Here is a 26,534-nt window from a genome sequence, read left to right as displayed (position 1 = left end):
TTCTTTCTTTCTCAAGGCGGATTATCAAGTTCAAAGTCTAGCCCTTAGTCTTGCTCCCCCCCCCTTTCCTGGCTGAGTGGAACAGCCTGCATTCTACAACTGTACTATTTTTTATATTTTGTTCAGCAGGGATATTGCTATTAAGATACATGTCCAGAAAGCTCTGCAGTTTATATTGCTATAAAACTTCTCTTTGTGTTATGTGCCTATAAATATATCAGAGCATTTTAGATGACATCATAACTATTTGAAAATCACACTTTATGATACCACCAAGAACCTCTTAAAATAAGGTATTTATACATTTACATCCCTTGCATGCACACCCATCCTTTCAACCCCCTTCTGGCTCATTATTAAATTTTTGCAGTGACAGGGCAGGGCTGCTGACTTGGGGCCTTTCTGGAGAGTTGTTTTATTGTATCATAGACACACAGTTGTTACTCAGTTGTGCCATTTTGAGAATGAGCTTTAAATGTGTTTTAAATTGCAGTTTATGTTTCTGACTGCTTTAGAAGCTGAATGCTCCCTGATGTACCACTCTAGTGAAAGCACTCACTTTGCCTTTTAAAATTTGAATTTGGGTTGGTGGTCGGAAAGTGATGAATGTTAAGACAGCAAGAAACAAGTATGGTCAGAAGAAGTGAGCCTTTCTCAGAAATACCTATGGCAACAAGGGAAATCCTTGCTCACAGTTGCCTGCCAGTGGTTATTAATTAGTCAGAGGAAGCCAGTACATGTACCTAGTTGTTTCCAGAACTAGAAGCAAATAAATCAGGAGCCCAACATAGGAGCAAATAAAAATGGATTTGGTGGGCTAATTTGGATGTTCAAATCTCTTCCATGGCTGCATGGAGCAAGTAGCATATGATCTAGAGCAATCCACAAATACAACCAGCAATACTAATGCATAAGACAACTTCAGAAATGAATTGCCATGCTCTCTCAAATCACCACCAGAAAGCTGTGCTTGTATTTCTGGATATGCCAGTTGAGATTTTAGCTTTTCCCATGAAGCGCTGCCATAGTGTCACGGCAGTTCCAACATCTGAAGTGATTCTGTGACTCTATCCACTAGTTAGCCAGTCTGCCAGCTTATCAGCAAAATTACTCCCACGTTGTCTACCCTTAGCTCTGTTAGGCTGCTAAGTGCTGGAGGGTTTCCCTTTATAATATGTTAAGGCAGGGGTAGGCCTCCAGAAGTTGTTGGACAACAACTCCAATCCTTTGCAGTCAGCAGGAATAAAAGTCAGGGGTAATGGGAATTGTGGGTCTAAAACATATTGAGGGCACCATGTTGGCAACCCCTGGGTTAAGAGCTACATTGTCATAAACACAGGTGAACATTGTTGGTCACTTCCGTAGGTCCATTCAGCGGTCTGCCTTATGATGGCACTGTTCAGACTCAGCAGCCTTTATTTACACATGTTTTTCCTTCATAAAGGGTCAGGTTAATGAGGGAATGCCTCAGAGTTCTGTTCTGCTAATATTTCCTGTAACTTCTTAAAAAGCCTCGCTGCTGTCTCCCTGTTCAAAGGCACCATGGACAGGAGTGGAGAAGCCTCTCTCCTAGCAGTGTTCTCATAAATAATTTTTTGGGAAGAGATGTGTATCTTCCTACTGCCATGAGTAGCCAAGGCTGCGGTGACTGGGAAGTAAAAGGCTAGTGAGTGTGTGTCTGTGTCTTTGTGTCTGTATCTGTGTATCTGTTTGGGGAAGACAGCAAACTGGTGTCTGTCGTGAAGGCATGAGGCTCTATCAACACCATGGAAGTGCATGATTACTTACTGCCCAGTGTGGGGCTGCTCACATTATGGCACACATCTGCAATGTGCTAAGCTGGCAGCCCACCTGCTTCCTCTACTTCCTTGCAAAGCCCACTGGTAAGGACTCCAGGTCCTTATTGCTCAGCAGTGGCAGCCTCTTACTTTTTAGTACACAACATTCCTAGGCCTACTGACAGTAAGATAAGAGATCAGGAATTAAAACAGGAATTGAAATAATGTTAATCCAAATTACCAAAATTGCATCAGTCTTGATGGGGCAAGGGTTAGCTTGTGATGATACCCCTTGCCTTCCAATCCCAGTGTGCACTCCTCCACCTTGCCTTCCAAAATACTTGCATCAGCCCTCTCTGCCAGGCATGAGCACCCACCTGTAGTTTGCAAACACCCTGCCATCTTAATAACCCCCTAAAAACCATTTCACATGCCAAAATAACTCCCTCCTTGAGTTCTCTCAGCCTAAACATCCCTTTCTTTCAAGAATCATTTTCACTCACCAAAGGAAATAACCGCTTCATACCACTTCCTTTCATTTGGTTGCCAATGTAGCAGCTCTTTTTATACTTCTTGACAACTACTTTGTAATTTTTTATGAAAGGGAGGAAGAGATTGATATTGAGGCAAGCAGTACCAACCATTGGTAAATCAGCCTCATTTCCCCACTAGGGGCATCATTTCCTTGCCATGGAAAGAAATAATGGTCAAGTGCTGTGGTCATATCTGGCATCCCATAAGCCCTGAGACTTATGTTTGAGACAGGTTTTTCTATTTATTCTTGTAATAATATCTTTTTCTTGACTGCATTCTCCCTCCCCCCTTTTTAGATAGCATAGCATCAGTGAGGTGTGTGTATATATATATATATATATATATATATATATATATATATATAAACTATTAAGATACAAATGTGTTTTTTGTACCTTTTGATGTATTTCCCCTACTTTCATAATTCTTAAAAGTGCAACCTCAAAACCACTTTCTACAGATAGTTACCCTTAACACCCCGGCAGTGAGGGAGGTTAGCATGAGGGAAAGGGTTTTGTAGTGGGGATTCTAAGCAGTGTTTGTGATTCCTAGTACAGTGTTGCATGGTGATTATTGTAGAGCAAAGGCATATGATTTGGTGTATGTGACGTAGCATTAAACATGCTTCACAGGCCTGTCCCTTTAATGATAGTTGTATATCTTTTAGTTCCCCATGTCTTAACTCAAGGCTTTGCGAATTCCTTTGCTGTGATGCAAAATAGTTTCAAAAGAGTTCTCTGGTTTTTATTAAAGGGATCTTATTTTAGTTTAAAAGTGGAATATATGTTTTCTTTAGCTGTAAAAGCACAATCAAGGCAACATGATAAGTGAGTCAGTGTTGTAAAAGTAAAACTAATTTTGCCTTCACTCACATGAGCTATAGAAGGAGGAAGCTTTATTGTCCCTTGGAAGGTGATAAGGCAGAGTAATTGTATATTATACTGTCCTGGAACATCTGCCTGAAGACTGTTGGAGCAATTCATCTATCATGGACAATGCAGCATGTTTTGTCTTTCTGCTTTAACCCATCCCCACTTGCTTGGCCTGCACGGAGGTTTTGATAGGGACTATGCCTGGGCTGGGGCTCACATTAATCAGTCCCCTTGTTCAACACTCCAGCTGACATAATTACAACCTGCGCACAGCAGTTATTCAAGTTGAGTCCTTGTCACTCGTGGTGCGAAACTACACAGCTCAGATCCCGAAGGAGATTGCCTTATCACACAGAACAAGGGCTCACAGGAGTTGAAGAGAATAGAAATGGGAAAATGTCTTCCGGGAGTACTATATATTCCTTTAAAATAAGACATTTGAGAGACTTACAAGGGACAAAGAGAAGCATTGTGCAGGCTCTGAAATGAACCCAGTTATTATTTTTAAAAAGATTACACAGGCCATTTTTGTGAAACGGACAGGGATTATTAAATAAATTCAGTGGTTCCTGTCTTATCATTCAGTGCCTCGGTCCTATTAGCGTTCGTGTGTTCTTGTTCTCTCTCTCTTTCCCTCTTTCCTTCCCTCTCCCTCTCTTTCTTTTCCCATAAGTGATAGAATAGTTTTTGGACTAGTAGAACATGTAAGCATCCCAAAGTAGAAAGCTGCAGAGCACAACTATTGCTGGTGGTGCCAGAAAAATGTGAGCCTGTCTGGGTCTGAGTTAAAGGCAAGAGAAGTTAACTGCACAAAATGGGATTTCGGAGGGGAACAATGGTATAGATTTTTTTTTCCATAGAGCAGCATGGAAATATTAGAAATGGTATTTCATTAACTTGCTTAACTTTGCCATCCCACCTTTGCCATATGCCTGAACCCTTATATGCCAGTGCAATTACTGAGATCATCTGGAGAAGCAATGTTAGTTATTCCCCATTTTTTCAGAAGCCCAACTGGCTTCAACTAGAAGTTGGGCATTAATGTTGCTGGTCCCATGCTGTGCTATACTTCTCCAGCAGAGATTCAGCAGCCATCCTTTCTTCTTTTTATGTTGACAGGGCTACACAGTAGTTTAAAGTAGTTGAGCCAGTCATTTATGTATTTGTTATTTGTTTTATTGTACTCTACCTTGGTGTTTTATATGAGGGACAGACCATAAATATTTTTCTATACAGAAATAAATGCTTGTTATTTACAATTATCCAATGCTGTTGTTTCCCAGTATTAGAAAGAAGATATTCCCTTCTTCTTTTTCTTTTGCCCACAGTTAAGCCTCATTCCCCAGCCCCTCCCTGTTTGCTTGAAGGACACACAGCTGGAATGAATTTGTCAGTGTATTCTGGCCTCATTGTCCCTGCCCTCTTAGCACCTGCAAAAAAGAATTGCCATTTAATCAGAAGAATACTGGCTTGGCCCAGTCAGTCCTATTGAGGCATGGAGTTCACTTGGGGAAGATCTACACTCATAGTTTTTAACGTTAAGGAAGGGCTAAGGAATGGTTTTCATAACCATATGGCCACATGACATTCTGCTTTTAACATTATTTAAATGTGACACCAGAAGGCACTACAGAGCAACCAGCTACCAGTAGTAGGGAGACAGCGTTTCGATGAAGGTAACAAACATTTTATTTTGCAAGTATGCCCTGTGATGTTTTAGAATGATATATCTGATATTGTTCTAATAATGTTAAACAGGTCCGTGTAAATCCAGCCTTGGTGACCTCAAGACAGTCACTTTCCACCTAAGCTACCACAAAGGGTTGTTTTTAGGATATAATGAGGTTGCAGGGACTGTGTACACCACCTTGAGTTCTTTAAAGGAAAGGCAGTATATGTGAGAAGTAAACAAGAAAAGAAATAAATTATTTAAAACTTAAGTTTTAGCCTAGAAACATTTTGTTTGCTCCACTTGTGCATGCTTCCTCCAGTCTAGGCATCAAAGAAATTAAATGATGCAAATTTACACTCTTGATCCAGCCACATTTCTGTTTCATAGCTTCTCCAGCCAACACATCAGGCCATAATTTACATGTGGTGTTATAGTTTTAGAAGTGACTGTATAAAAGCATCAGACTCTTACAGAGGGTGTTTAACACAACATGCCCAATTTCCAGTGTACATTTCTGTGCTTTTAACACCAAGAATCCATCTTGTCCCTGATGCAGAAAACATAGGGAGCTTTCTGACTCAGGCTACTTAATGGCCAGGCCAAAATGTGGCCTGGTTATGCTGCTGTTAGTTTACAAGATAGCCATTAATTCATCTTTGGGGCCTCTGCAGTCCCATATTTAAGAATGTGCCTTTGCATGCAAGCAAGTATGACAATTATGTGAAAAAGAGATTTGTTACATTCCAGTAAGTTTTGGTAGTAGGTTCCACCCCCACCCCACCCCAGAACAATTTAGAAAGCTCAAACAGTGTCAGGAAGCAACTGGTTGCTGTGGAGAAGCAGGGTTGGAAACTGAAGGGATCAGTGATCAGGCAGAGCCTGTAACAGCCAGGAGATAAGAGTCAGAGGCAGGAGAATCTGCAGGATTGGAGAATGAAGAATGGGTGCAGGAGGAGGGGGAGATAGGTCAGACTAGTGTAGAGTCAAGGGCCTCTACACCTCCTTCTTCTGCCCCCACCTCTCCTGCTCTCAGAACCAGAAGAGGATTTAAAGGGGAGGGACAGAAACAGGTAACATGCAGGCATAGTCTTTGCCCGTTTTCACACAGCTCTGGTGAGGGAAATACATAAGCTGAGGGGACAAGGCCTCTCTGTTGCGGCAACTGCCTCATTGGGTACACACCTGGGGTAGCTTAGATACAAAGGATCATGGGACATGCCCGTTCCTAACTTGTAAGTGTACTTTTGACAATAAAGAGTTAATTCCTCACTCCGGACATTCCTGGCCTGAAAGTGCCATGACAAAGAGAAGGACAGACTTTGAGTGTGTAGAAAACCTTATTATTGAATTTTAAAAAGATCAATAATATTTCATACAGTGATGATGTGAGGCAACCAAGTATGATACAAGTTTTGCAATCCACAGACAAGTCACATATGTGAAAAGCAGAAACAATGCTTTTGGTTTGGTTTGGTTTTATTTTTAAAAACTTTATTTATGTAGAATTCACACAATGAACATCTCATAATAAATATGGGATTTGTGTTACCATCTTGGACGAACCAAATCTTGCATTCAGGAATTGAATCTGAGCAGGTGAAATGAAATGAAAGAGACAGAGAGGGAGACTTGTTTTCTGTCTCTGGCTATACAAGATGGTGAAGGCAGTACAATAGCTAAAGGAAATAATCATTTAGAGTAGAGGTGATAGAGACAGTACTGCTTTGGACACTCAACCAGGCAGTAGATCAACAGGATTTTCCCTCTAGGGAGCTATGTCTGCTACAAGAGTGGCTGAAGGAACTGACACAAAGGGCCAGTTGGAAGAAGTACCATCTGCATATAGGATTGACAGGCAGCCTTCAGGGTGTGTTGCTATCATTTCTGACTCCAGCAAAGTTCAGAGTCTCTTTTCATCTCATTACAGCAAACAGAATCTATGAGCTTTCATAAACTCCATCTGTACATTTACATTTGTGAGCATATTTTCTGCATTTCTGTGGACGTACAAAGAATTGTAAATTCTCTTTCACTGTATCTTGACTGCTTTTATTACTGCTATTTATTTGGAATATATGTATGTGTATTACACACACACACACACACACACACACACACACCACATATGGAGAGTGTCACAGGCCGGTTGTTTTGACTACTCTAGAGTAACGACTCTCCACATTCTTGCCTTTTAAAGGTTTTATTAAGTGCAGTCTATATGCAGTGATCCAGCTATACAGTGATCCAGCTATATGCAGTGATCCAGCTATATATCTAGTCCGAACCAGAACCCGAGAATGGCGTGTCCCGCGTTCTCTTCCAGCATAAGAGTCTGGGCACGCCAAATCGTCTTCCACGCCTTCTCCTGCGTAATTCCGGAAACGGAGGGAAGAAGGGCCTCCTTTCCCTGTTTTCCTTCTCCCCGTTTTCCTCCTCTCTCTCTTCCTCCCCTATGTGTAGCAGCGGCTCTCCTATGCTGCCAGAGCCCCGTCTCCTCCTTTCTCTTTCCTCACTCGATTCTTCCCCCTCCCCGCTGGCTTCGCTGCCGGTGGAGGAGCTGCTCCTCAGGATGGGAGGGGGCTGTCTGTACTCTCTGCCACTTACATCGAGTATAATAAAATTTGGTAGGAGGCAAAATGTAATAAATGGATTGCTAAAGTCCTCCCCATCCCCAGTCCAACCCATTTTTGAGCAAAGGGGGCAATCCCATGACTACTGTGTAAATTTCACATCATTCTTCAATTTCATTTCAAGCAGCTGTATAATTCCGCTGAGATTGATGAGACCACTTAAATGTCAAAATTATGGCATATTCTTGAACATTTTAAAACAGATACCTTTGTATAGAATAGAATTCATTTTCTGATACATTTTTACATTATCCCCTAAAAGGTTCCCCCCCTCCAAGTTCTCAGTTGAAACTGAGTTCAGACTTGTGCAAATTTTCAAAGTTCATATTGTTCTGTTTATTCCTCTTGATCTCGGCTTATGGCTCATAAGAGAGGACAGAATGCTAGCAAATGTGGTTGCAAAGCAAAGAGCATTATTGGGGCACTGAGTGGCGTTTTGGTATTATTTAGACTTTTGGCTATACAGAGTTAATTTCCCAATTGATATGGTTAAGCAAAAATAGATTAACTGGACTGTGTATTATTTGAACTATATTACCCTAGTATGAAACTGTACATGAAATGCAACCAGTTGTTGCTTTTAAGAATGTAGCTTCCCTGCTGACATAGTTAATGGCCCAATTTCTGCATCATATGCTGCTGTATGCTTGTACAAAAAGCAGATACTATTATCCGGATACTATGAATCTGTCAATTCAGAGAAGAGGGCTCTGGTTCTAGGTAAGGTTTTTTGTTGATAAAATGTGGAAAAGCTACTAATACTTGTGAATTTATTCTAAATCTAACATCTGAATTCTCTATTTGTGCCACTCTTGGCCTAGGTATCTGTTGCCATTCAGTATTCCTTGTGCCCAGTGTTATTTTTCTAGAAAAAGTGGTGCTGGAGCTCACCAGTAACTCCTCCCTTGTTCTTTTAGAATTGCAATGGCGCCTACTTGAGAGGTGCCAGAACTGAGTTTCAGCGACTTCCAGGTGGGAAAAAAAGCCCTGTTTGTGCTGAATCTTTCAAAATACAGTGGAAGAGTAGCTGAGCTTTCTTCAGCAGTCAAGGTGGCTTGCAGCCTCATGTATACAAAGCACCGAATGTTTTTTTGTTCGCATCTTGTTTTTGGATGGTGAAGAATACATCACTGCAACTCTTCCTTTAGCTAATTTCTTTGTATTTATTTTCTTGTGTACAAAGGAGTGAATGCTGCTTCAGAACAGCTACCCACTTAAACATTCGTATTTACAGTAGTTACTTTGTACATTCTTTTATTTTACACTTGGGAAACTGGTGTGTGCTAGAAGGGTGACTGTGAATGTGTGTGTGTGTGTGTGGTCGGAGCTGCCATTTGGACATACAACTTTTGCTGAAGGGATACTGGGACAAGAGCAATAACTTATCAGCTTTCTCAAGCATTTCAGTGCTGATGCGCAGGTTCTAGCTCCTGCCCTACAGGCCTCTGCTACTTTATAGCAGCCAGCATTGGACATCTGTCACACATACTGTATGTCATAACAAATAGATCAAAAAAAACCCTTGCAAAGCTACAAATGCGGAAAAGCTGAAAGCATTGTTACCACAAAGCACTAGCATTACTCCAGTACTGTCAGTATTAATTCCAAACAGGTTTTGATTATTTTCTGTATGAAACATTGGGGTGTCAGGAAGAGTTAAAATACATGAATATCAACATTTGTGGAGCGGTTTTTATTTTTATTTTGTGTGTGTGTGTGTGTGTGTGTGTGTCTTGGCCTGCTGTTGTCATTGATTCTGCAACCTGAGTTTGTGCAGCTTTATTTGATTGCATGGCATTTGTAATGCAAGCTTATATTAAGGTTGTCTACAAATCTTGAAGCTTGACCTTGGTAACCTTCCTGTGTGTGTCTTCCTCTGGCTTTGCAAAGATACTGGTAATTCTCTCTGGGAAAGCATGAATAAAACAAGAGGTTATCACTTCTGTTTAGTTGCCCAACATGAATCCCAGTGATATTATTTCACATTGTTATTGTGGTCCTTTGGGTGCTGGTTCTCAAGTGCTATGAGATCTTATTGATATCTCTTATTGCTTTTTTTCTTACTGGTTTCTTTCTGGACAATGGAGAAGTCACTCCTTCTGGAATGGCAGGGCACAGGATCCATTCTGACAACTTCCTCCCAGGAGATAGCAGGCTCTCATTTGATCTGAGATTCAATTTGAAAAAACATACAGAGATGCACATGAATATAAACAACACACAATGCATAACATATTTTTCAGTCAGCCCTATTCGCCTCCCATGCCCCAGACAGAGGGACATTGAGCTAAGAAGTTAACAGCAATAAGAAAAGCAGCTTGGGGAGAAGAGGATAGATGGTGGAGAAAGAGTTGTGAGTGAAGGGGAGGGGGGCTTTTCCCCATCCCCTGAAGCCCCTGGGGAACTCAATGAACCTGCTGCACCTGGAACTGGGTGTGGAGAGTGCAGCTTAATGGAGCACAGGTATGGCTCTGCCCATCAAAAACAAGTCTAGAGTGAGAGACTAGGGTTATTCTTGCTGTTTCCAGGAACTCTTCTGCTTGTTAGACTTTTGTGGGTAAGCTGAGAGTTTGCTGGATCCTTGATGAGAACCTGGAAGCTGAGATGGACAGTGTGTCAGAAGGAAGCTGAATTTATACTGATAAAACTGTTAAGGAAACATCTTTATATGTAACTCTGTATTTTTGTAATATTTGGTTATATGTTGTTGCTTCTGTTTTTTGTACACCACTTAGAAATATAGATAGATAGGTTGATAGATAGATAATATTAAGCAGTATAGAAAATAAATAACGAACTCTGCTATCCACAGAGATCTAGCTTTCTGGATTCTTTTCTGCCACTCTTAAAATGACTAGGTTTGCTGCCTTAGTTGATCATAGAATCATAGAGTTGGAAGGGACCCTGAAGAATCTCAACTAAAGCACCATTGACAGGTGGTCATCCAGCATCTGCTTAAAAACCTCCAAGGAAGGAGAGTCTACCACCTTCCTAGGGTGTCCATGCCACTGTTGAACAGCTCTTTACACCAGAAAGTTATTCCTGGTATTTAGTTGGAATCTCCTTTCTGGTAACATGAAGCCATTGTTTTGTGTTCTGCTGTTCAGTGCAGGAAAACAAACTTACTCCATCTTCCATGTGACAGCCCTTTATATATTTGTAGGTGGCTGTCATATCGCCTCTGAATCTCCTCTTATCCAGGCTAAACTACCTGCTTCCCCTATTTTAAGACACCACCTTATATTTATTTTTCTCAAGAAAATAAGCCCATGTCTTATTTTCCGGGGGGGGAGGGGGCTGTCTTATTTTTTTTATTACCGTAAGTACTGTATGGTTCCGGGAGCCTGCCTGCCTCCTGCCACACAGACGAAAAAGAAAGAAAGAAAGAAAGAAAGAAAGAAAGAAAGAAAGAAAGAAAGAAAGAAAGAAAGAAAGAAAGAAAGAGTTTCAGGAACGGACTTCCGGTCTATATATATAGATAATGAAAATAATAATGAAGGGTTCAAACTTTATTTTAAGCTTAATGTATGTATACTTTGATTCTAGTGTGTGTGTTTTATATGTGCCTGTGATACCAGCATTATATGTACAACATGGCAGTATATATCCCCAACCCTTTAGGACCAGCAAGTTTTAAGATCAATCCTCCTCCTCCTTTATATCATCATTATCATCATTATTTTTAATTAAATTTGTATACCACCTTTCATCCTCACTAGATGTGATTATTCCTAAGGGTTTTTTTAAAATAAAAAAGGAAAGGGGGAGTATTATTTTAAAAAATGATTTCAAACTGCAATTTTTAAAATTATAACTAAAACTAGCCCTCAACTAGCTTGACGGATGTCATTATAAGTTGTATATCTGGAAGTTACTCACAAGCATGACTGTGGGGAGCCAATTGTTTTACAGCAATATTTCAATTCAGTGAATATGCATGTATAATATAACTTCATTATATTTTTCCTGCATTTCCTGCAGGTCTAACTGTGCTGAAAATATCCGCAAGCATATCCTGCATACAGGCAAACATGAAGGAGTAAAGATGTACAACTGTCCCAAGTGTGAATATGGCACCAATATCCCTGTAGAATTTCGCAACCACCTGAAAGAATTGCATCCTGATATTGAGAACCCTGACCTAGCTTACCTGCATGCTGGTAAGAACATCTTTACGGCTGTTGTCATTGAGTTTTCATTTTCACAAATGGAGTTCAGTTAAATGGCTGTAGGGAGAAAGCACTTTTTAATGTAATATGCATGACTCTGGCCAAGGAACAAAGCAATTTTCATCTCGATCCAGTCAGATTCATGGTTCTGTTCACACTTTTATATGACTCACAGTAACTCAGGTGCATTTTACACAGAAGTGTTTTGCATTCAGACATGAAGTGAATTATGCATGATCAATTTACTTTTTTTATTAATAATTTTCTGGTATGAGCTTTCGTGTGCATGGTATCTGAAGAAGTGTGCATGCACACGAAAGCCTATACCCAGAACAAACTTAGTTGGTCTCTAAGGTGCTACTGGACAATTTTTTAATTTTGCACATGTTCATAAGGCTTAATTAGAACCAGGCCTTGGCCTTGAAACTTGTTGCCAGCACCGGACCTGAACTCTACAATCCATGATGAGCAGCAGCTTCTGAATGCCTTCTCCAGTCATTTCTGAAGAAGTGTGCATGCACACGAAAGCTTATACCCAGAACAAACCTAGTTGGTCTCTAAGGTGCTACTGGACATTTTTTTTTAATTTTTTAATTTATTTTGACTGTCATACCAACATGGCTACCTACCTGAATCTTCTCCAGTCATGATTATCATAAACCTGGAATTAGGACATGTCTCCTAGCATAGGTGTTACATCGGATATCCATGATTGGACCTCCTCATGGAAGTTTTTTCTTCTAAAAGCAGCTGTGGGGGAGGGGGGGAGCTAACTCTGTCTTCCACACTGTAGCCCCAGTTAAAATCAGTGCCCCCTCCCCCTGAGACCCTATTAGCAGCAAAGCGAGAAAGCGTAAAGGTATCCTTCATGCCTATATATTTTACACTCTGCAGCTAATAGTAGCTTTTTTGAGGTGGGTAATATGGATTAGGGCCATAGTAATGAGTCCATCCCTCATCTGTCCTTATTCAAATGCCCCCTCCAGGACTACATTCAGGGAAAGAAAATTATGGGGAGATCCTGTAACTTCACTAGATGTTAGTGTCACTTTTAGACTTAAGCACTACCAACATTCTGCATATATGATGCTTCATGCACATAAACCCACATTCCTTTGTTAGACGCATTCAATAAAATGTAAGGGTTACAAGTTGCCCTATGTGTGTTTGTATATGACACACACAGGGACCATAAAAATGGGCTAATATAATAAACTTTAACCACATTTAAACAAACAAAAAAATTGCATGAGTGCTTAACTTGAAAGGTTTACTTCTTTGAAGAAGCAGCTACAGATGATTTTGTCCTGAATAATTTGCATTCCATCATATGAGTAATCTATTTGATAGACTCTTATCTTCTGGCATGTATATTTCCTGAAATAATTTATCCTATACCCTCATAGTAAACTTAACCTACAAAATACATAATGTTATTTTTTTTAAAATAAAGTGGAAAAAAGACTGTTGAAATGTAGCTTTACTGGCGACTTTCCAACTGTATTATTGGCTTTTGGGATCTAAAACTCATGGTAAGACAGATCAATTAATCACCATGAGTAAGTCAGGCCTCTATCCTTTCTGTTTTACTTTAGAGGTAAAGAGCCATATCTTTGTTCTAATTCTGTCTAGCATATTGTTGCCAGCAAACTCTGATAAATTTTATGAAAACACTTTTACTAAGCTGCCGCTACTAAGGTCAGAACTCATTTTTGCCCCACATAAATTTCTCTTTCCATAAGCATAGCCTGCATGAAACAAGTCTTCAAAGGCAAGCTGCTCTATGATTACATCATCAAAATGGGACAAACTGTGATCCTATCAGTTGTTAACAGTTGCAATATTCATGAATGGAATCCTGAAAGTTCAAGTAGTTAAGCCTAAATAAAATTGTGATCTTTATCCTTCTTGACAGAAGCATTTATCAAATTATTAAGGGGGGTGGATGGGAAATGATTGCTAAAAGTTAGAGTGTGATCTATTGTGTGATTTTTATCAAGGTATGACTGTGTTACCAAGTGGAAGCTACTGTCGCTGAATGTCAAGTGAAGATATGAAATTTCATAACATAAATAAGTGATATTTAATTTTCAGTGGTTTGCTTAATTTCCTGAAATTAATTTTCCTTTGCCTTTATTTCATTCCATACACCCATTGGTTTTAAAAGTAAAAATAGCTATAGTCATCCATGTGGTCAATACATTGCTTATGCATTGATGAGGCAGTATTCGAAACACAATATAAAAATGAAAGTATCAAATATCATGCTGGCCAATTTCATTTTACTCATGTTCTCTTTACCTGTAAGGCATTAAATCACACAAAGCATAGTAATTAACAGGGCGAATGAAACTAAGTCCATTGGGTACATGAAATAACAGTATACTTCATACCTTTGTGCAAAGCTGTTAAAGAATGGATATTGGGTCCCTTTCTCAGCTGAATTTCCGTCTTCTCTGGTTGTAATTTGACTGTCAATTTTAAAGTGCATTTACATTTTGAATGCTTTTGTTTATTTGTTTGTTTAAATACCAGCAACTTACTTTTAAAAAACTAAAAGGTCTGGCCTTGTTAGGGGAGATACTGAAAATAGCTGGTGCTAGAGTAGCAGAATCTTGCTTGGGTTCCAAGCTAAAGTAGTATTTTTGATAGCTGAAATGCTTTATATAAAGAAAACAGTAAGCAGCAGCAGCTCAGCTTCAAACAGGTTCGTTCTAGTAATAGCTATTAGTGTCAGTCTTTCAATTGCATGTCATATTGATTGGCAGAGAGTCCTTTTCTCTCTTGTGCAGAATAGTAATTTTAGCATGTGCTTGAAATAAAACCTTACATAAATGCCTTTCTGTTTCTAAAGAAGGATGCTAGGTTTCATGCAGCCTATATAGATTACCTTAGACTTGTATTTCCCCCAAAAGTAAGCTGTGTAAAGCTGATTTTTTTTTTATCCTTACATAGGGGTTTGTTTGTTTTTTAGTGATTACCTACTTTGCAAATGTCCACTATTATCACCTGGTAAATTGCCACCTGCAAGTTTCAGCCCTCTATCCAGAAAACATAAAGGAATTGCACAAGGTCCCAAATACAATTTTTTTGCATGTACTTTTGCTCCCAGTAGTACAGCACAACGGAACTGAAGGGAACAACACTAATAGCTCATTGTTTACCCTGTTAAGCCTCAGCGTCCATAGGAATTGCTACTCAGTAGAAGGTGGTAAGGGGCAAAAACAGCAAGCATCTCAGTACAGCTTTCGTGGACTTGGGTATCAAATGATGTGTACTTAATATATCATAGAGGTTTAGATCTAAAATGCCAAATATAATTTGTCAATAAAAATGCGAAATAATGTGATAGGCATGTAACAACATTGAAACATATATCTAGGGAAGGTAGCCTAATGCAGTAAGAAACAATTATTGTTGGAATTCAGCCCGTTTACTACTACAAGTAAATTTTTGCTTCTTGACAATGGGCATAAGCATATAATTGCTTTACTAAGTAAGTGCCCCGTTGAGCTTTTGGCTACAATCCAAAACACATGTACTAAGGATTAAGTCCCATTGAACAAGCATGGGATTTTGCTGTTTAACTCCCCCAATAACAATGCCCCTCCAGCAATGCCATTCCACAACAAATCTTAAAGCAGTTTGTGATCCAGCATGGAGGGTTACTTGCCAAAGGAAAAAGCTCATGGGCTGATGCTCATACCTTATGAACTTTTCTGAATTGTGTTCATTCTCTGTTAAAATGCCCTTAATTAGTGCCCCAATAGTGCAAGGGGAAACTGGTATAATACACCCCTTTTCACTCTGTGCTATAGCTGCTATCAGTAGAGGCATTGTGCTTCCTACCTCTGAATCCTCCTCCTTCAGTGATTTTAGAGTACAACAAGCTTCCTGGCTCCTGAAAAGGGAAACCCCTCTAACCAAGGATAGAATGGCAAGCTAAACTGGTAGAATATCTAATGTTAGCGAAAAAAATGGAACCAGTGAGAGGAGCCTCGGAAAAGGAGGTAGACAAGGAATGGAAAATGGTGAGAGAATATCTCCAAGGATACTGCAATAGTAGAGGTTTTCTGACGTTAGAACAACATATGGTATTAATATAAAAAAACAATAATGATGGAATTAAATAATGGATATAAGTAGGAAGTCGATGTTTGGATCTAAATGGTTACAGCAGGAAGAGTATTATGGACTTAATCGGAAGTATTCACATTTCTTTATTTCTGTTTGTTACATTGTATATAGGCTTAATAAATTATATGTAGGTACCGTGTTTCCCCTTTTTTAATATGTAGTCATTAAGTAAGCCATGGCAGGGTTTTTATGCATTCGCGAAATATAGGACATACCCCGAAAATAAGACGTACCATGTTGCTTTCCTTTAGAGCCTCAGAGAGGCTTGAGGCGAGATGGGAGGGGGTGCATGAATTGAGCGCGTCGCCAGACGAGCCGCGCTGGGAGCCTCCCCACTCTTCCCAGGACTTTTTTTCCACTCGAAACCCCTCGGCGGCGGGAGCCCTGCTGGCCCCTTCCGCGCCGCCAGAACATTGTGCATTGCATAGCCCGAGGCAGAGCGGTGGACGGAGGCTCGCTGGCCCTTCCGCGCCGCTGGGGCGGCGGGCGGCGGCGGGAGCCCTGCTGGCCCCTTCCGCGCCGCCAGAACATTTTGGGTCGCATGGCCCGAGGCAGAGCGGTGGCGGTGGACGGAGGCTCGGTGGCCCTTCCGCGCCGCCGGGGCAACTGACGGTGGTGGAAGCCACGCCGCCGGAATGTTGTGGGCCGTGTGGCCCGAGGCAGAGCGGCGGTTAGAGGCCCGCTGGCCCTTCAGCCCCACCGGGGCGACGGGCGGCGGGAGTTCTGCTGGCCCCTTCCGCCTTCCGTGCGCAACAAAAAGAAAGCGAGCCAGCCAGCCAAGAGCTCGGGATCGCTCCTCTACACCACCTTGCCGAGAGCCTCCAGCCTTTCAAGCGGCGATGCTCAGGCGCCCGAATGGGAAGAGAGACCCCCCTTGCCAGATTCTGAGCGCTCCCTGCTTCCCAATGGATTGGGCAAAATCTGGCGCGCAGCGCAGGCGCGGGACGGAAGGCACGATCCAGCCTCGGCAGCCCTAGCGACGGCAAGGGGGGCGTTGCGAGCCATTTAAAGCTGTGGCCGTCACTTCACTGCTTTTTAGCCCCCTGTCTGGCAGCTTTCTGCGTCCTTTTTGTGGTGCGTGAGGAGCGCTGCTATCGGGCTGCGCTCCGGCTGCCTTTCTACCCCCCCCAGTTGTTTGGTGGCTTTTGCGGCACATGAGGAGCACTGCCATCAGGTGAGGAGGAGCGCTGCCATTGGGACGCGCTCTGGACGTTTTTTCTAACCCCCCCCCCAGCGGTCTGGCCGGCTTCTCCTGACTTCACAGGGTGCTGCCAGCCCAGCAGCAGCAACGCCGGCCGCGGCAGGAGGAGGCAGGAACCACTAAGACACCCCCCGAAAATAAGCCATAGGCTTATTTTCTTGAGTAAAATAATTATAAGACGGTGTCTTAAAATGTGGGAAACACGGTAGCTACGATTAATTGAACTGGAACATAGGTTTGAGCAGTTTGTAAACTTAAATGCTACCTTTTTCCTTTATGGGAAATTCTTTGCTATTTGTATTTTTCTTATTATTATTATTTTCTTTGTTTATGAACTCAATAAAGAGAATTAAAAAAAGAAAAAGGGGGATGGGAGCTTCCTGGCTCCTGAACCCAGCGTATGCTTTGGAGGGAGCAGGTCTGAAGGTATTGCCAGACATCCCACTTTGTGACCCAGAATCACAGCTGTTGATGGCAAATCAGTACTGGCTTTTGTTGTTCAGTGTTTTGAGGTGCACACTCTTTCTGCAGTGTGACTGAAACATATAGGCCGCCAGTGCTACTGTGATTTATTAAGGCAGCTGTGGCCAAATTGTTACCCATGGATTGGATCCAATCCTATTTTTATTTTATATGGCAGCAACAAATTTTAATGAAGCTTTGGTAAAAGGTTTGTCCAGCTTCATTCATTCATCAGCACCATCATCATATATACAAATATATATTTGTATATTCTTTGTTTGCAATAGTTCCCTGTAATTTTTGTTACACTCACGGTTGTCAGCTCTTAGGTGCCTTTCAAATGTGAAACAATATTTCATATCTTTGGAATCTATGCTGAGGGGTTTTTTTGGGGGGGTTGCCCCTCTGTCCCTTGTACTATTTAGATTTTATTGGATGAATGTATCTTGCACCACCTTAAATAACTGCCATTTAAGAAAATTAAGAAGTATATGAGAAGAAAATGCTGACCCACAGAATAAGCAGTGGGATAAAATGTTCCCACTGGGCTCCATTTCTTAGGAAAGCCCATCAGGATAGTGACTAGGCCTGTAATTATAGTTTCAGTGACCTCTAAAATGATCATTTGAAAGAAGAGCTTGACTGTCTGTTAAAATTAAAGAAAGTAGGGTTCATAGAAGCCTCATTTGTTTTTATTGATTTTTGTATAAAAGAAGTTGAGATTAAATGTAATCTCTCATAAATTTTGATCAACGTGGACTAATGAGGCTTTATAGTAAGCTTACAGTATATCTAGCTGATAGACATCTCTTAATCTAAATGGCAAGATAAAATGTTAAAAAGCAAAACCCCAAACTTTTTATGGATCCATATCCATTTTGGGTGCAGAAATCCTATGAACACGGTGGAAATGTTGTTGTATAATACATTCCTGTGAAATACAGTAGAAAATCCCATAAGTCAGGGGTCCTCAAACTACAGTGTGGGCTGGATCTGGCCCACCAGAGTCCTCAACCTGGCCAACCCGGCAATTTCCCGCCTCCCTCCATCACCCCCTCCCCCCTCCCCAAACATCCCACTGCCCAGAACAGGGAGAGATTTACATGCATGATATACATGCCGAGGGCCACTTTTTCATTTCATGAACTCGGGCAGAGGCGCCTCACTGCATTTCTGTTGCCATCTGAGTGTTTCCTTCTTTGGCCAGGGTCTCCGTTAATCTCCTTCTGTGTGTATTTTGTGCAAGTGTGTGCAAGAGAAGGAGGATTTCCTGGCTGCAGGCACACAGGAGCAGCTGCACCTCCTTTTCCTGCCACAAAAATTGCTCCTCCTCTAGCAGTCACTACACCAAGTAGGGCTTCAGCATGTTAGTCTCCAAGTAAGCCAGTGGTCCGATGTGAAAAGGACTTGATGAAGAAAACTGTTACTCAGTTGTTGTACCCTAGTAAAACAGAAAATGCAACTTGAAAAACTTGTAATCCAAAACTTGAGAACACCGTAATATTCTGGAAGGAAATCTGATAGCTCCTGACACTGACCAACCGAATGAGCATTTGTACTGTATTGGAATAATAACAGTAACACAGTGGCAGTTGAAAGAAATGACAAATGTAAACTTGTTCTATTCTTCAGTCAAATTTCAGAGAATATGATAATTAAGCTTTTAGTCATTTGAGTTTAGCTTCCACTGACATAACATCATGTTTCTTAAAGCAGTTACTTATGTCCCTATAGAGTGCTCTGTGCCTGATGTTGACTTTTCAAATGAAATTTAAATCTAACTTGTTGGTGAAGTATTAACACCTACAATTTTGTTCTTTGCTATATATTATTGCTTAGAGCCAGAATTTAAAAGGATTAAATCAGGAGACCTCTCCTAAGTTTTTACTTGCTTTTAATCCTTTTATGTATAGCAGTTCTGGAGTTGTGCTCTGTTGACAAAAAGCCCTGTATACAATGCCACTGACTTAGATTGTGTGTGCCCCAATGTACATATGAGAGTAGACCAGCCTGGGAAGAATCATTGCATGCATGTGCAGGTGCAGAACAATCCTCATTGTCCCTTCATTGAAAACCAATGGGGGGAACATAGATAGCAAATGGGGGAAGTTCTTATGTCAGCAAATATTTTACAGAGGGCTAGCCAGGTAGGTCTGTTACAACAGAAAAGAAAGTATCTTGTGGGACCTTAAAGAATACCAAATTTATTGTGGAATAAGATTTTATGGCCTAGAGGCCACCTCATCAGTTTAGTCTCCTGCCAAGTATTGCCCAGTATTGCAAAGGCTCGCAGCCATTTCATGTTCTACTAAGGCTCGTAGATATGTCATGCTACAAAATACAGAAAACATCGTTCTGTATAGGTGAATTGTGCTGCATGGTTCTCTCTGAGGACTATATGTTTAGAAAGAAGCAGAGAAAATACTTCTTTCATTGCTTCTTTTGTAATAGAAGTGAGAAAGACCTTAGAGGGCTAGTTCAGATGCTCACTTCCTGGCTTGCAGATGGGAATGAGCATCAAGGCTTTGTGTTCACTCCTCACCTATCCCCCTTTCATCTCTCTTCTTCAGCACTTAAATACAGGTTTAATTAAGCTATGGTTAGTGTTATGTCCAAATTAGTGAACTGCTCCTTAGGGAAACCCACATAATTTACACCAGATAAAGTTAAAACAGCATAAAGTATGTCAGTTCCAAACTCAGCCTAAGCCTGGCAAAGGGGAAACAAACAGTTTGCCTTACACTACTCTTTTTGCTGGCATGGGTTGCACCAGTTCATACGACCAAGTTGAATGGAGTTGGGATCCAGCATAAGTCCCCACTGCCAAGTACCACCTCCACCACTCCACCAGTACACCCATTTTTCAGGGCGAAAGAGGTGCATGTGTCCAGAAGAAAGATGGAGAGTAAGATAATGAGAAGTCCAGAGAGAAACTCGAGGTTAGAACAGGGCTTTAACTCTCCATATGTTGCTGGACTACAACTCCCATAAACCTTTGTTCATACAGCCAGTGCTCAGGAATGATGAAAGTTGTAGTCTAACAACATGTGGAGAGCAAAAGGTTAGGAGGAGAAGCCCAGTTCATGCACAGGTATCAGAAGCTGTGACCATTGCCTTCTCTCTTGTGCCTTCCATCTTGGAAAAAATGTTACCAACTGTTCCTTCCCAGTGGTATCTATTTAAGTGATTTCTCTCTCATGGAGGAAGGGAAAGGATAAATATTGAAATAAGACATCTTGACCCATGACACTTTAAATGCATTGGAATGTACCAGCCAAAACGTTCATTCCTCTTATTTTATTTTCAGTTCCAGTAATTCTTGCTAAGTCTCCCTAATAGTCATTTCTGCTGGAAAAACAAAGCATTTAGCCCATGGAAGATACAAAAAGATCAACCTATCTTTCATTTATTCTCTAAGGGAGGGAGAGAAATAACATTGTAGCTCCAGAGGTGTAAACTGTATCATCTGTATGAAAACAAGCCATCGTGAAGAAAACCAGAACCCATCTACCACTTGAGACCAACCATCAGTGAAAAGAGAATACTTCAGAGTGTGGTAACAGAATTTTGAAATCAGGTGGTTTTAATTACAAGTGATCAAAGAAGGACATAAAATAATAAGAAAGGAATCAAACCCACATGTATCTTTTATTTAAACTTGCCAAATGGTGGATCTGCACTTACTTGCTATCTTGTTGGGTGAACCTTGGCATGTGGATTGACAGGCTGTGAGCAGTGCAGTTGCAGCAAAAGGAACTTTGACCACTATTTACATGAAAGTAAAGTCAGTTGAAATCAGTGTAGCTTAACATTCAAATAGTTGTGCAGAAAGGTGGATTAAGATGAAAACCAGCTATATGGTGGCTGCTATAAATCCAGCCATACATACTCTTTGCTGAGGAAACAAACCCTTCAAGCAGTTCTTAGAAGGCTTCTCATATGACTGGTGCCAGGAAGGAAGGGAATTTGGCAATTTGTAGATAATGAATCTACAATGGAAGCAAAGATCATCAATCTCTGTGTTCTGCAACTTATGTGAGGATTTATTTTCAAGTAAATATTTGATTTCATTTGTATTTTAAAAGTTTGTAAATCTGGTCAGGTTTCTTCTAAATCATGCAGTTTATTCCACTGCAGAAGGCAAATAAGGTGGATTTTGTGATGTAGCACTACTGCTTGTTTGTTTTAGTCTTGACACTGGAAACTGAAACGCCACTGGTAGTTTTTGAATTTAAAAGGCTTGTTAATTGACATTGATTTTTAAGTTGGTTATAGATCCTTAGTTGAAAAATATAGTACACACTACCAACTGCTCTATCACCTGACAGCAATTGATAAAGCATCTGTGCAGAAAGTGTCAGAAAAAGGTTAATATTTATTGATTTTTATGGTGCTACAACCAATGTAGTTTTGCCATCAAAGATGTATGGCCACCAGCAATGGAATCTGTAAAATTGCAGGTTTCATGTTAGTTTTTACTATAACTTATCCTTGTGTTTTGGCCTTTAAAATGACAGATCTTTAATGTAGAACAAAATGCTGTGAATGTGCAGAAACTCTGTACCTGAACCAGAATTTAGTATTAGTATTCCAAAATGAGATGTTCTAAAAGCCTCAAAGGAGGGGGGAACCACTACAACCTTGCATTGCAAATGACAATCACATTTAGCCTTTTCATCCACTTAACTATGTGCTATTGATCTGTAGCAGGTGCCATGCAAGTGATAGCTTAAATTATTACCGATAAAGGCCTTGCTTCTTCTTAAAACAAAAAAAGAGTATATAATTAGAAGGCGCATGGGCAGGTAGTGCATACCAGCCCTCAAAAAAAATCTGGCTGCTTTGAAGCGCAATGCCTGGCTCTCTCATGGTGCCTTGAGTGTAAGAGATTTGTGGAAGAATGGGAGTATGCTTTCATTTATTTTATCTCAGTATGTTTTAGTTGGAACAAAAAAAAAATCCAGCTGTTTAATCACCATCTCTAATATACAGCAAAACCTTTTGAAATACATTTCCCCCTTAGATGCAGCTGTATTTTCGCATCTCCTGTCCCCAGCCCACCAATCCCTGTCTAACCCTTTTTATATAGCTGGATCTCCTGCTGACACATGGGGTCACTGAATTGGGCTATAACTTCATGATGATCATGATGCAGGAGCAAAGACTTTAGGAAAGTGGGCATCTCCCAATCAGTTTTTTGCTCATGCCTGATTGAAACAGTCATGTCACCTTTAGCTCCCATTTTCTTCCTTCTTGTTGTTGTTTAGTCGTTTAGTCGTGTCCGACTCTTCGTGACTCCATGGACCATAGCACGCCAGGCACTCCTGTCTTGCACTGCCTCCCGCAGTTTGATCAAACTCATGTTCGTAGCTTCAAGAACACTGTCCAACCATCTCGTCCTCTGTCGTCCCCTTCTCCTAGTGCCCTCAATCTTTCCCAACATCAGGGTCTTTTCCAAGGATTCTTCTCTTCTCATGAGGTGGCCAAAGTATTGGAGCCTCAGCTTCACGATCTGTCCTTCCAGGGAGCACTCAGGGCTGATTTCCTTAAGAATGGATAGGTTTGATCTTCTAGCAGTCCATGGGACTCTCAAGAGTCTCCTCCAGCACCATAATTCAAAAGCATCAATTCTTCGGCGATCAGCCTTCTTTATGGTCCAGCTCTCACTTCCATACATCACTACTGGGAAAACCATAGCTTTAACTATACGGACCTTTGTCGGCAAGGTGATGTCTCTGCTTTTTAAGATGCTGTCTAGGTTTGTCATTGCTTTTCTCCCAAGAAGCAGGTGTCTTTTAATTTCGTGACTGCTGTCACCATCTGCAGTGATCAAGGAGCCCAAGAAAGTAAAATCTCTCACTGCCTCCATTTCTTCCCCTTCTATTTGCCAGGAGGTGATGGGACCAGTGGCCATGATCTTGGTTTTTTTGATGTTGAGCTTCAGACCATATTTTGCGCTCTCCTCTTTCACCCTCATTAAAAGGTTCTTTAATTCCTCCTCGCTTTCTGCCATCAAGGTTGTGTCATCTGCATATCTGAGGTTGTTGATATTTCTTCCGGCAATCTTAATTCCTGCTTGGGATTCATCTAGTCCAGCCTTTCGCATGATGAATTCTGCATATAAGTTAAATAAGCAGGGAGACAATATACAACCTTGTCGTACTCCTTTCCCAATTTTGAACCAATCAGTTGTTCCATATCCAGTTCTAACTGTAGCTTCTTGTCCCACATAGAGATTTCTCAAGAGACAGATGAGGTGATCAGGCACTCCCATTTCTTTAAGAACTTGCCATAGTTTGCTGTGGTCGACACAGTCAAAGGCTTTTGCATAGTCAATGAAGCAGAAGTAGACGTTTTTCTGGAACTCTCTAGCTTTCTCCATAATCCAGCGCATGTTTGCTATTTGGTCTCTGGTTCCTCTGCCCTTTCGAAATCCAGCTTGCACTTCTGGGAGTTCTCGGTCCACATACTGCCTAAGCCTGCCTTGTAGAATTTTAAGCATAACCTTGCTAGCGTGTGAAATGAGCGCAATTGTGCGGTAGTTGGAGCATTCTTTGGCACTGCCCTTCTTTGGAATTGGGATGTAGACTGATCTTCTCCAATCCTCTGGCCATTGCTGAGTTTTCCAAACTTGCTGGCATATTGGGTGTAGCACCTTAACAGCATCATCTTTTAAAATTTTAAATAGTTCAGCTGGAATATCATCACTTCCACTGGCCTTGTTATTAGCAGTGCTTTCTAAGGCCCATTTGACTTCACTCTCCAAGATGTCTGGCTCAAGGTCAGCAGCCACACTACCTGGGGTCTACGAGACCTCCATATCTTTCTGGTATAATTCCTCTGTGTATTCTTGCCACCTCTTCTTGATGTCTTCTGCTTCTGTTAGGTCCTTACCACTTTTGTCCTTGATTATGGTAATCTTTGTACGAAATGTTCCTTTCATATCTCCAATTTTCTTGAACAGATCTCTGGTTTTCCCCATTCTATTGTTTTCCTCTATTTCTTTGCATTGCTAATTTAAGAAGACCCTCTTGTCTCTCCTTGCTGTTTTTTGGAAATCTGCATTCAGTTTCCTGTATCTTTCCCTATCTCCCTTGCATTTTGCTTTCCTCCTCTCCTCCGCTATTTGTAAGGCCTCGTTGGACAGCCATTTTGCTTTCTTGCATTTCCTTTTCCTTGGGATGGTTTTCGTTGCTGCCTCCTGTATAATGTTACGAGCCTCCATCCATAGTTCTTCAGGCACTCTGTCCACCAAATCTAAATCCTTAAACCTGTTCCTCACTTCCACTGTGTATTCATAAGGGATTTGATTCAGATTGTATCTTACTGGCCCAGTGGTTTTTCCTACTTTCTTCAGTTTAAGCTGGAATTTTGCTATAAGAAGCTGATGATCTGAGTTACAGTCAGCTCCAGGTCTTGTTTTTGCTGACTGTATATAGCTTCTCCATCTTTGGCTGCAGAGAATATAATCAATCTGATTCCGATGCTGCCCATTTGGTGATATCCATGTGTAGAGCCGTCTCTTGTGTTGTTGGAAGAGAGTGTTTGTGATGACCAGCTTGTTCTCTTGACAGAACTCTATTAGCCTTTGCCCTGCTTCATTTTGAACTCCAAGGCCAAACTTGCCAGTTGTTCCTTTTATCTCTTGATTCCCTACTTTAGCATTCCAATCCCCTGTAATGAGAAGAACATCCTTCTTTGGTGTCATTTCTAGAAGGTGTTGTAGGTCTTCATAGAATTGGTCAATTTCACTTTCTTCAGCACCGGTAGTTGGTGCATAAACTTGGATTATTGTGATGTTAAAAGGTCTGCCTTGGATTCGTATCGAGATCATTCTGTCATTTTTGAGATTGCATCCCATTACAGCTTTTGCCACTCTTTTGTTGACTATGAGGGCCACTCCATTTCTTCTACGGGATTCATGCCCACAGTAGTAGATATGATAGTCACCCAAACTGAATTCGCCCAGTTCACTGATGCCCAGGATGTCGATATTTATTCTTGTCATCTCATTTTTGACCACATCCAGCTTACCTCCATTCATGGTTCTTACATTCCAGGTTCCTATGCAATATTTTTCTTTACAGCATCGGACTTTCCTTTCGCTTCCAGGCATATCCGCAACTGAGCGTCCTTTCGGCTTTGGCCCAGCCGCTTCATCAGCTCTGAATCTACTTGTACTTGTCCTCCGCTCTTCCTCAGTAGCATGTTGGACGCCTTCCGACCTGAGGGGCTCATCTTCCAGCGTCATAACTTTTATATGCCTGTTGTCTTTGTCCATGGAGTTTTCTTGGCAGGGATACTGGAGTGGCTTGCCAGTTCCTTCTCCAGGTGGATCACGTTTAGTCAAAACTCTCCACTATGACCTGTCCATCTTGGGTGGCCCTGCATGGCATAGCTCATAGCTTCTCTGAGTTTTTCAAGCCCCTTCGCCACGACAAGGCATTGATTCTACTCAGGTTAGTTTCTACCTTGAAACCAATATATTTCTCCAGACCACATCAGGGCAACCAGTTTGGATCTCAAAATGCTCCAAAGGGCAACTGACAACAGTATCCACACAATTGCTCATCTTGTCCAGTAAAAGGCAGACCGAATCCTTCTTCAGTGCTTAGATGTGACTATGGACCTTTGGATTCTTAATATCTTCCCTCAAGGGAAAAAAAGAAAAGATCTGATCTCCTATGCACCCTTCTATCACTGGTATCCACCAATACCTCCAAGAGACGAGTTATCTGGGAGATAACTTGCAGACAACACTTGCAGAACATGTCAGCCATAGAATGAGTACCACCCAAAGAGCACTATATGCACATCTACTCAGTATTCTTTGTGGTATCCGAGAAGGAGCTATAGTCATTGAGAGCAGTACTGGACTCAAAATTCCGAAGCATGTGGGTGATCTACAAGCGCTTCAGGGTAGAATTGCTCCAGTTCATCAGGGAAGCACTTCACCACGACTTCCTGACATAAGTCCATCTCCCAGTGAGAGGGGAATCGAGGAAGTCAACAATGTTAAGTAAAAATATAGTAAATGATGTTTTTCCTTTTTATGTTTTATGTTTGTTTTGTTTTATTT

At 41.2% G+C, this 26,534-nt stretch overlaps 1 protein-coding gene across 4 annotated transcripts in view; it reads left to right on the top strand.

The window, feature by feature from the left end:
* The window catches only part of ZNF407 (zinc finger protein 407), a 349,915-nt gene that overhangs the window by 232,023 nt on the left and 91,358 nt on the right, over positions 1-26,534 (top strand). For all 4 annotated transcript variants that reach the window (XM_088676266.1, XM_035125684.3, XM_035125685.3 and 1 more), the window contains one exon: positions 11,468-11,646. In XM_088676266.1, coding sequence (XP_088532392.1) covers positions 11,468-11,646 — 179 coding nt within the window. The remainder of the gene's footprint in view (positions 1-11,467; positions 11,647-26,534) is intronic.

This window comes from Zootoca vivipara, chromosome 8, assembly GCF_965207765.1.
Source record: "Zootoca vivipara chromosome 8, rZooViv2.hap1.1, whole genome shotgun sequence".
Lineage (NCBI taxonomy): Eukaryota > Metazoa > Chordata > Lepidosauria > Squamata > Lacertidae > Zootoca > Zootoca vivipara.
The sequence above is the reverse complement of the archived record's forward strand: the minus strand, read 5'-3'. Positions and strand labels throughout refer to the sequence as shown.